Source organism: Bison bison, unplaced genomic scaffold (assembly GCF_000754665.1).
Source record: "Bison bison bison isolate TAMUID 2011002044 unplaced genomic scaffold, Bison_UMD1.0 scf7180017864367, whole genome shotgun sequence".
In the NCBI taxonomy this organism is placed as follows: domain Eukaryota; kingdom Metazoa; phylum Chordata; class Mammalia; order Artiodactyla; family Bovidae; genus Bison; species Bison bison.
This window is the reverse complement of record NW_011494939.1, coordinates 5,719,523-5,730,596: the sequence shown is the minus strand read 5'-3', so window position 1 is coordinate 5,730,596 and position 11,074 is coordinate 5,719,523. Positions and strand designations below refer to the sequence as shown.

Below are 11,074 nucleotides of genomic sequence, written 5' to 3'. Positions count from 1 at the left end.
ATGACAAACTAGGCTGGAGAATGGCCAGTGAGGGTAAATGGTCCCTTCTTGGCTTACATTTGCCTGGAAACCAGTGAGAATGTACCTAAAGTTGTCTATATCCCACAAATCTTGACAGCAATTCCAATGTTGAAATAAACAACTGACTGGTACCTTCAATTGCTGTGTAGACTTGTATGGAAGGATCTATGATCGCTCTGCATTCCCCCTCCCACACGGGACCAGCGAGGCTGCCTGAGGCACTGGAGTGTGATAAGGCCAGCAGAAGCAAGGAAGTCAGGACTACAGAGGCTTTTCAACCTGGCCAGCTCCTGACTGTTAAGGCTCTGGTGGAAGAACCAGTCTCCCAGGGGCAGAAGTTGGAAAGGCTCTCTAGAGTAGAAGGGGGTGCTTCCCTGTGTCAGATTCCTCCCTTCTCTCTGCTGTGTTTCTTGGGAGAGCAGGCTGACACTGCCTGAATTTTCTACCCAACTCCCAAATGCCCCAAATCCCCCCAAATTCACCTTACATACTTATTGTAGGGTCTTTCTCAACTGCTGCAATTAACTCATCTTAATTTTCTGAAGGTCTGCAGTGTAGGTCTGTATTGCCACACATACAGGCTCTTATTTAACAGAATCATAAAACTGCGAGCCAGCCTAGAGGCCATCTAATGCTGCCTCCTATTTGAAAGAGCCCTTCTTTAGATAGCCATGGGGCTGAACAGTTCCAGAGATCGGGAACTGTATGTAACAAGGCAGTTTGAGTTGTTAAAGTTTTTCCTTCCTTTGAACCCAAACCTGTCTACTCTGGAGTCACTCAGAAAAAAATGTACTGCTTTTTCTTATGATGGCCCTCCAAATCATAGACTGGACACAGAGGAATCCCTCTGAGTGCTTATGTAGACCCCGAGAAGGTGTACAAAGGTCGACTTGTCATGGCTACTCAGCTAATTAATATAGGTGAGCCCTTCTATTACCAGTAATAGTGCTGGGATCTGATCACAGATCCAATTCCACTGCTCTCCACACACAGAGCCACCTCCAAAGAAACACTGCCACTGAAGCTTTGGCGGCATTTCCAGGGACTCTAAAGAATTGGGAAAACTCAGACAGGGACCACAAGCTGGTGAGGGGTGAAGGGGCTGACAAACAGGGATGCACAGACCCTACCCCGGATGGCCCCAACTGGCCCACATGCAGGTCTGAGGTTGGAAGAGAGTGATGGGGCCTGTGGTCCTTGGAACCATGAGCATGCATGTGGCCAGAGACATGCCTAGAACACCACATCTTGAGGACTCCTGAGACAGGGACTGAGGAAGCAGGAAGATTTAGTGACCCTTCCTGCTGGCTGTGCAGCAGTCCACTGGTGCAGAGCCTTCCAGGTTTATTCTCCTTTACCCCCAGACAGGTGTCTCCTCCCCAGTGACCTGTATCACACGACCCGCAGTGGCTGGGTTAAGATCCCTTGGTTGAACTTTGTGATGACAATTCTCCACGAAGCCGACAAGTTCCTTCTGTTGATGCTGGTTTCTCCGGTCATTAAGAGGAAAGCAATTTTAGTGTCTTCTGCACGACAATTACATACAGTGGCTGAGTATCCAGGAAATAATATTTATAAATCATACTACTTCTGTTAAACAACCCCCTCTCCCCATTTAAACACTGGTTAATTTGAAACCAAGATGTTCTTTTTCTTTGCCTTAGACCCCATTCTCAATTCCCTACTTCCCAGGCCTCTCCTATGTGGTTAAGAGAAAAAATAAGGAACACAAAACCACTCAAGCAAAATGGGGACAGTTTCTCACTTTTCTCTTTGGCCCCAAATGGTCCAATTCAGAGAAGTAGAGTGAGGCTGGGCCAGAGATCACTGGAGAAAGCAGTTGGCAAACCATGTCTGAGGCCAGGTTGCAGAATCAGCTTACTCGCTCAAGCAGTGGGGCTGAGACAGAAGAGCCCAGACCCCTTAGCTAAGCCTTGGCTGGAGAGCACAGCACTGCAGTGATGGAATACACTGCCCTTCATTATAAGCTTGGTCCACTGCAAGGTCGACCCCCAGCGGCTTTGATGACATCTCCCCCCAGGGACAACAGTGATGCTTCCATGGCCTCCTCCACACGACGGACACAAATGTCACAGGAAAATGCCAAATCAGAGACTGCACTCCTTAACCATGGGCGAACACTGCAGCCCTGCACCAGGAGCAGCAGAGTGAGCAAGGGAGATGCAGGGATATTTAATTTACACAGTGGCCACTCAGAGCCCAGTTGCAGCGGGGACAGTGGGAGGGCAGCGCCCCCACTCCCTTCCCCTTGGAGGACCAGTCCTCAAAGACCCTTAGGTGGGGCTCCTGGGTTGTGCAGAGGATGCTCCAGTCAAAAAGAGAGATTTATGAATAAGGCTGTCCCCAAAGTTGGGGGAAGTTCGTGGCAGGAGATGGCTGCCTACATGGTGGCCCAGGGGTCTGAAAGACAGTCCATGTCCTGGGCACAGTCCTCAGCCTCGTGGCCCTAGAGGAAGCCCTCACGGCGGAACTGTTCCTGGAGAAGAGCTCGGTACTGATCAAATCCCCCCTCAACCCGGGTGACGCCGCCTCCTTCGCACACCCACAGCTCCCGGCACACCAACCGGATGAAGCGCTCGTCATGGGACACCAGAATCACACCACCCTGCAAGACAGAGACCGTGGGGCTCTCAGAGGGGCCCAAAGGCGTGCTGAGGCCCAGGAAAGAGTGGGCAGTGTGAAGGTACACTCACCCTGAAGGTGTTGAGAGCACGGCCCAGAGCCTCAATGGTCTCCATATCCAGGTGGTTTGTGGGTTCATCCAGAATGTAGAAGTTGGGACTGGAAGGCAGAACCCAGAAAGGTGGGAAGTTAGGGGGCTGGGAGAAAATGAGCTCTGCTACCAAGGCAAGACAATCATTTTCCACTGGGCAAGAGCAGGAAAGTGGAGGGCAAAAGCTCTAGTCAAGGCGGCTCACCAGGGCATGGTCATCTGAGCAAAGGCCACCCTGCTCTTCTGGCCCCCAGACAAACTGGCAACAGGGCGCACGGCCAGTTCTCCAGAGATGCCATACCGGCCCAGTTGGTGACGGTACTCCTCCTCAGGCCGTCCTGCAATAGGCCCCACCCCACCGTATGGGTTCCAGGCCCAACTCCCTCCCTTCACCATCCACCCAGCCCCACCCCCAATGCCCACATCCTTACACCCAGACTCAGCAACCCAAGGTAAGCCTAGGGGGAGGTGTCAGGCCCAGCCCTCTTTCCTCAGCTCAAATCCCTAACGCACCAGGGAACTTGCGTGCTAGCAGTTCCACAGCACTGACATTCAGGTCCAGCTGCTCCACGTGGTGCTGGCTGAAATAGCCAATCTTCAGATTCCTGCAGACAGATGGGAAGGAGGAGAGGGGATGGAAGGCAATGACCATAAAGGAGTGTAGCTACAGCACAGGAGGGGTTGGAAAGCGGAGGTGTGGGCCCTACCTGTGAGCATGTCTGATGCCCCGAACAGGTGTCAGGTCCCCCATAAGCAACTTCAGCATGGTAGACTTCCCAGCCCCATTCTCCCCAACCTGTAAGATGACACATGAGTATATAAAGAGCACCCCTGAGTGCGATACAGAAGCAGAGGAGATGAGAATAGATCCCAGATAGTCCCAATGACTCCAACAACTAAAAAAAAATATTTTTAAGGAACTGTAGAGAAAAAATGAAGGAAACAGTAAAGCTGTGAAGGGGACCAATACCCAAGTACCCACTAAGTGCAAGGGAATTAATTCTCCCAATAGCAGAGCAAGCTGGATGTTATCTCTCTTTTAAGAATGAGAAGTCTGCTTAGTAACCAAGCTAAGAAATAGCAGAGTTAACATCCCAAGTCTGACCCTGAGCCATGCTCTCTCCTCTATGTTCCAGTTAGGAGGACACTCAGAGCTGAGACCAGTAAGATAAAGTACTGCTCTAAGTACTTATAAAACACCACAGGCCAGGCTCTCTATCTATGCTGCAGAGTGGCCCTGTGAGGCTGGAAGAGGGACCAGGACAAGTACAGTGAAGTCCTCGGCCCAGGCTCTGACTCCTACTCCTGTGGACCTTCCCTCCCACGTGACCAATCCACAATACAATCTCCAGACTGGGAGAGTTCACTCCCAGCTCACAGAACAGAGATGGTAGCCATACCACACAGATGCGGGATTCAAGATCGGCAGAGACGGAGAGACGGCTGAATATGACATGCTTTGGGTCGTAGTAGAAGTCCACCTCATCCAGTTGCAGGATTGGTGGTGAGAACTTCTCAAATCCATCGGGGAACCTGCAGGAGGTGGGATGATGAGCCTGAGGGCAGCCCCAGAAACAAGAGCTTCCCCACCTGCCCCTCTGACCCAGCACTCACTTCATCACTACCTCCAGCTCCTTATCCACAGGTTTCAGCTCTGGTCTGAGGAGAGAGGAGACAGACTAGATTTGTGACTTTAAAAAATGGATTTGTTCTTATCATACAAGTAATACATATGCCGAAAAGAACAGAGGTTTTTTTTGGGGGGTAGGTTTTTGTTTTCCCAGTTAATATACTATATGTTTCAATGTCACAAGATCCTAAGCCTTACGATTTTAAGCTCCCCTACCACCTGTATGTCTAGAAATGTTGCTTCAAGATTAAACTTCCAATACTCTTTTGGGTATATAACTGAAAAAAAAAAATACTGATTGGAAAAGATACACGTACCCTTGTGTTTACAGCTATATTGTTTACAATAGCCAAGACAAAGAAACAACCTAAGTGTCCATCCATCCACAGATGAATGGATATACATATACACACACATATACAATGTGTTGACAAAGGTCTGTAGAGTCAAAGCTATGGTTTTTCCAGTAGCCATGTATGAATGTGAGAGTTGGATCATAAAACAGGCTGAGCATCAAAGAACTGATACTTTTGAATTGTGGTGCTAGAGAAGACTTTTGAGAGTCCTTTGGACTACTAAGATCAAACCAGTCAATCCTAAGGGAAATCAAGCCTGAATATTCACTGGAAGGACTGATGCTGAGGCTGAAGCTTCAATACTTTGGCCACCTGATGCAAAAAGCCGATCCATTGGAAAAGACCCTGATGCTGGGAAAGACTGAAGGCCAACAGAAGAAGGGGGCAGTAGAGGATGAGATGGTTAGATAGCATCAACAACTCACGAACAACAATTTGAGCAAACTCTGGGAGACAGTGAAGGACAGAAAAGCCTGGGGTGCTGTAGTCCCTGGGGTTGCAAAGAGTCAGACACGACTTAGTGACTGAATAACAACTCAGCCATAAAAACAGAATGAAATTTTGCCATTTGTAATAAACGGACTTGAAGACTATGCTAAGTGAAATCAGTCAAGAGAAAAAGAAATACTGTATGATATCACTTATATATGGAATCTAAAAAACTAAAATCTAAAAAAACAGATTCACAGATATAGAGAATAAACCAGTGGTTACCAGTGGGTAGAGGAGAGGGAGGGAGGAGCAAGACTAGGGTAAAGAATTAAGAGATACAAACTCCTAAGTATAAAATAAGCTACAACGATATACTTATTACACAACACAGAGAATATAGTCAATATTTTATAAGTAAAAATGGAACATGATCTTTAAAAATTGTGAATCACTATGTTGTACACTTGAAACACATAATATTGCACATCAACTATACTTCAGTAAAAAATGCCTCCAAAGCTCAACATCATTAGTCACAAGGGAAATACAAATCAAGATTTCAAAGAGATATCACTTCACATCCACTAGGAGGGCTACACTTCAAAAGACATAATAAATGCTGGCAAAGAGGCGGAGAAATTGGAATCCTCATATACTGCTGGTAGGAACGTAAAATGGTGCAGCTGCTGTTAAAAAGTTTGGCAATCCCTCAAAATCTTAAACATAGAATTATTACATAACCCAGCAATTCCACTCCTAGCTCTGTACCCAAGAGAATAGAAAACATATGTCCACACAAAAACTTGTTCATAGCAGCATTATTATTCCTAACAGCCCAAAACGGAAAACAATCCAAATGTCCACCACCTGATGAATCATTAAACAAAATGTGGAGTAACTGTGCAATGAAATATTATCTGGCCAGGAAAAGGAGGGAAGTACTAATCCAGGCTACATGATGAACTTCAAAAACATGACATTATGCGAAAGAAGCCAGACATAAAAAAAAGGTCACAGGGAGGAATCTGTCTATATGAAATGTTCAGAATTAGCAAATATATACAGACTGAAAGTAGACTGATGGTTGCCGAGGTCTGGGGGCAAGATGCCTTCCTGCAGGGAAGGAAGTTAAAAGTGGATTTGTAGGAAAGGAGAGATCTAGAAGGGGAGGCTAAGATGAGAATTGTAGGCATTCCCTACAAAATGAGAGGAGTCAGGGCCCAGTCAGGGACACTGTACTCACAGTTTCTCCAGCATCTTGAGTTTGCTCTGCACTTGGGAGGCTCTGTTGGCATTGTAGCGAAAACGGTCAATAAAAACCTGCAAGTGGACAAGTTCAGGCATATTCAGCTCCCTCACCCCCCACGACTCTAGTACCCATGGGATGGGGTGGGTCCCCAGTCCTGCCTGCTCTCCCACCTGGATATGCTGGCGATACTGTTGCTGGGCCTCATATTCACGCTGCTGATTGAGCAGTCGCTCCTGCTTGCTCTTGATGAAGGTCTCAAAGTCTCCTCGGTAACCATCCAGCCGCTGGCTGTGCAGGTGGATGATGTCTGTGGCTATGGCATTCAGGAAGTTGCGGTCGTGGGAGACGACCAGGATTGTGGAGGGCCACGTCTGAGGGGGTCACAGGATGGCAGGCCCAGTTTGGGAGGGCAATCAGCTCCCAAACCCCAGAGGCCTTGGAGACAGACACTCCCCAGACCTGCTCCACACCTGGAGGCACTCACCTGCAAATAATTCTCCAGCCACAGGATGGCCCTTACATCCAGCATGTTAGTGGGTTCTGGAAAAGCGGGGGAGGACATGTTTGGGATTGAAGGGCCAGAGAACTGGAAACTTGGACAATGCCACCCTTCTGCACCCCAAAGTCAGGGTGCCGCATTTCAAACTCACCATCTAACAGCAGCAGATCTGGCCTATGGAAAAGAAGAATGCATGGTTTGAGGTTTCAGGTCAGCGACTTGTCGCCACCTCCCAAGAGACAAGCTCATCTTCCATAGTATCCACATACAGGTCCAGGGGACTTACCTAGCAAATAGAGCCCGGGCCAGGGCCAGTCTCATCCTCCAGCCACCTGAGAACTCCCTAAAGAGACAGAGCTGCATCAGGGGCGAGTGTTCACGAGAAGAGGCAGAGGCACAGTCAACAGTGTTCAGAGCCAAGAATGGTAAGGGCCACTCACCGGGTGGGCTGCTGCTGCATTTTGGGGGTAAAGCCAAGCCCAGCAAGAATGACTGATGCTCTAGGAGTAAAGAAATCAAAGAACCTGATTGGAACAGGTAACAGAAAGGAAAGATAAAATCTGAAGGAAGGAAGGGAATTTTAAATACCTGGCAGGTGCTTTGTCAGCCTCGATCTCCTCCAACTTGGCATAGATTTCTGCCAGCTGTGCAGCTTGTGAACCCTCAGCCCTAGGAATGGGGGGAAGAGCAATCAGGCTGAGCGGGAGAAGTTTACTACTTTATCCTGCACCTCAGGACAGCTGCAAAGCAGGCTACTGGCTGCACTGTTGCTGGGACAGGAACAGAGCACAGGAAGGACTTGCTCACAGCAGTGAGGGCAACGGCCACCATGCCAGGAACAAGGAATGCACAGCACCACCGAGCCAAACTCTAAGCCCTGCTGCTTACTAGGATGGGTATTCGAATGGCGGATTGTGCCAGCATGGCAGGCACTCTGCGAAGCACAGCTGCTGCTGGTCAGTCTGTCCCAGGGAGCCCTCACCTGCCAGCGGCAATCTGGGCGTTGAGCTCCCGCTCCCGATGCAGGAGGTCTTCTCGCGCCGTGTCACTCTCCAGCACACTCTGCAGGGCAGGGGTGTCATCTCCAGCAACTTCTTGCTCCACATGCAGCAGGGAAATGTGGGCTGGAACCCGCAGGCTCCTGGTGGCCAGCATCTTCAGCAGCGTTGTCTTCCCTAGCCCATTCCGACCCACCAGGCCATAGCGGCGGCCCCATGCTAGGTTCACATCTGCTCCAGCCAGCAGAACCCTGTACGGGTAGCAGGAAGACGACAAAGGGGGCTCTAGAGATAGCTACACAGCACGTATAACATAAGAAACCTAACTATTTTTAGCCCCATTTCACCGCTCCAAATTCTCCTTTAACTGTAAAAAAAAAAAAAAAAGTCAGCCCCACCCCCCCACAGCCACTCCCTCACCTATCTCCAAAAGACACATCAAAGTTCTCAATTCGCACATCGTAGGATTTGTTCTTTCCAGATGATTCCAACCGACTTTCCTTTCGGCTGCCTGCCTGGCTGGCTGATGCCTCTTCCAAGACTCTTAAAGGGAGAAATGGATGGCTTTTAGCACTCCCAAGCAGCCTTCCATCTCAATAGGGACTGCTCTGCTCTCTTCTCAGCCCTTTTCACTAACTCACAGAGGGCTGCTGGTCTTGAGTGTGTCCTTCTCTGAGCGCTTCTCCTGCTTTGCCTTCAGTCGAGCCTCAGCTTTCTCTAGCTTCTTTGCATTCACCGTCTAAGAGTCCAAACATAATGCATTTCATCCTATGGTGTAGGCTCAAGGACTCAGGGAAAGTCAATCAGAAATGCCCCAGGAATATACTCCAATATTTAGAAACAGTCAACTCTCACCCCCACCATAGACACAGACCCCTCCCTTTCTTCTTCCTGTCCCTCCTCACCGAGGACTGTTCCCTCTTTAGCAGACCTGGAAGTTTGGTGCCACAGTCTGTAAGCGATAAGAAAAGCAGTCACCTTCTCCCTAAGGGAACGGAAACTAACATTTTCAGTGGCTAACATGAATCAGACACAGACACATACATTTAAAGGAAAGCTTTACAAATCCTGGAGATAGGTATCAATTCTCTCAACACTTAAAAACTCAACTCACAGATTAAGGATACAGCGGCTAGGAGCAGTTAAGCAACTCCTACAAGATCATGCAGTAGGTTAGTAAGCTGCAAAATTGGGAAGTGAACCTAAATCTGTCCAGCTCCAAGACCCATGGGTCCTACCACACCCAAGAGCTTGGAGACCTCCCCAATCTTAATCCCTTTATTAATGGCTCATTTGCCCTCAGTAAAGACATCAACTAACTCCTACAACCTTGTCCTGTGGAAAAGAGGTAAGAAGAGTCCTGAGCCCCAGAGGGCAGATGGCTAGGGGGTGGAGGACGTAAGGCAGCTAGTTCAATCTTCCCTCTCTCTCACCGTAGTTCTCTGTTATCTTTGACAACTGGATGGGGGCGTCTAGCAGCACCTGGCTGTTTCCCTGCGTCTGTGGTTCCGCCCTTGAGGGTAGGGATAGAAAGCAATGGGTTAGAAGAGGAGGAAAAAGCTCTATGGCCATCAGACCTTGTTCTCTCACGTCTTGTCACCTGGCCGTCCGCTCTCCCATCTCCCCCACGAATCCCCCTGCCCTGGCACGTACAGGCGCAGAGTGTTGTACATGCGCTGGCACACGGCCCTGATGCCCGCGTCATCCTTGCTGTCCCCGGACACCTCCTGCAACAGTTCCCCCACAGCTTCCACCAGGTCATCCACAGACTCGAAGTCCGCACTGCCGCTGTGCAAGACGCCTAGGGAGGGCGTGTCAAGACACGAGGAAGATACCAGGTAAGGTGGACATACAAGTAGTTTTGGTCCCCGTACTGCGGCCCCAGTCCGGGCTCCAGACCCAACTGGTCCTCGGGACAAGAGGTCACACAGAGGAGAGGCCTAGCGGCGGTCCCCGCCACTGCTCTGCCTTAGTACTTCCCCCCGCCCTGACTTCCACTTCGGCATCCCCAGCGCGTTGATTCGGTTCGGCTCACCCGTCACGTAGTCGAAGACCTGTCCGTCAATTTCGGGGAACTCGCTCCGCAGGATTTCAGCGCAAGTCGCCATGTTCCAGTCGGGCTCCCGTCCGCGCAGTCGCTGTGAGACCCCGGTCAAGGCCCGCCTCCTACCGGTCGCCCGAAAGCTCGCCCTTCCTTCCAAAGCGCATGCGAAACGGTGACGTAAGAAAGGCGCGGAGTGCGCAGAGCCCGGTTGGCGGGGCAAACGGAGCTGGCGGTACCGTACGCAAGCGCCGCTCAGAGTCTATGCCGAGACGCACTCTCTGCGCTTGCGCGACTCTTTTTCCACGAAAGAATTAGCCACATGTGCGGTTCTCAGACTTCTGGGAGGTGGAGATCCTGCAGGCGGCGAGGGCGGGGTGCAGGGAAGCTCGCGGTTTATCAGGCCATGAAGGGAACCTCCCGAGAAGGGCGGTCGATAAAGCACTTTGGCCTTGCTAGATTCTACATGTTCCCCAGAAGCGCGTCAGCCGCTGCGTGCTTGTCCATTTTGGAGCCCGCTGAGAGCATTGCTGACTCACGCTGGTGCCTGAGTTCTCAGAAGCCTCTGGCGCCTTTTTGTGCAGTCGCGGATTTTGTTCGGTTTTCAGGCCCTACGGGCTGCTTGTCTTGATCAGGTAGCCAGCCCGCCCGCGACCTCTCACACTTGACGGCTCAACAGACTTAAGCGAATAACGCCCTTTGGGTCTTCCATCACCCCCGGGCACTACCTCACTGACCGCCAATGGGCAAGAAAACCAGATCGACAAGGTCTGTGTAATTTCATTAGTATTTATTATTCCCAACCTACACCCAAAGCAGACTTCTCCGCAACTTGAGTCTCAGTAAGTGACCGTAAAAGGGTATTGCCTTTCAGTGTTTCCCTCAGGTAGAAGTTAGGCATTTCCTCAAAATGCTACCGCTTCACATTTAATGTGAATATTCTTCCAAACTGGCTCCAAAATTGTCAAAGTCACACCCATTCATCGTTTTGTCATTGAGGAATATTACAAGATTTCCATTTTATTTGAAACACAGGGAAAGTGGAATTCTAACGGCAACTACAGAACTATCTGGTTTCTTCAACAACACTGCAAAAGCTGAGGGAGAACCTGTG

At 49.8% G+C, this 11,074-nt stretch overlaps 1 protein-coding gene across 1 annotated transcript; it reads right to left on the bottom strand.

The window, feature by feature from the left end:
* Window positions 1-1,572: 1,572 nt before the first annotated feature.
* On the bottom strand, window positions 1,573-10,098 carry ABCF3 (ATP-binding cassette, sub-family F (GCN20), member 3). Its single transcript, XM_010855689.1, has 21 exons — window positions 9,955-10,098; window positions 9,573-9,720; window positions 9,353-9,432; window positions 8,825-8,871; window positions 8,561-8,658; window positions 8,340-8,462; window positions 7,904-8,170; window positions 7,510-7,590; window positions 7,362-7,421; window positions 7,208-7,264; window positions 7,073-7,095; window positions 6,907-6,962; window positions 6,593-6,793; window positions 6,417-6,493; window positions 4,370-4,414; window positions 4,156-4,288; window positions 3,463-3,551; window positions 3,269-3,360; window positions 2,961-3,093; window positions 2,736-2,823; window positions 1,573-2,647 (listed from the first exon to the last, which is right to left on the bottom strand). The coding sequence occupies exons 1-21, from the start codon at window positions 10,025-10,027 to the stop codon at window positions 2,489-2,491; spliced, it is 2,130 nt and encodes a 709-aa protein (XP_010853991.1). The 5' UTR covers window positions 10,028-10,098; the 3' UTR covers window positions 1,573-2,488.
* Window positions 10,099-11,074: the final 976 nt, after the last annotated feature.

Coding starts and splice junctions, on each gene's coding strand:
- ABCF3 (XM_010855689.1), bottom strand. CDS start 10,027: ATGGCGACTTGCGCTGAAATCCTGCGGAGCGAGTTCCCCGAAATTGAC. Junction 8,872..9,352: donor AAAGATAACAGAGAACTACG/GTGAGAGAGAGG, acceptor TATCGCTTACAG/ACTGTGGCACCAAACTTCCA. Junction 3,361..3,462: donor GGCATCAGACATGCTCACAG/GTAGGGCCCACA, acceptor ATCTGTCTGCAG/GAATCTGAAGATTGGCTATT.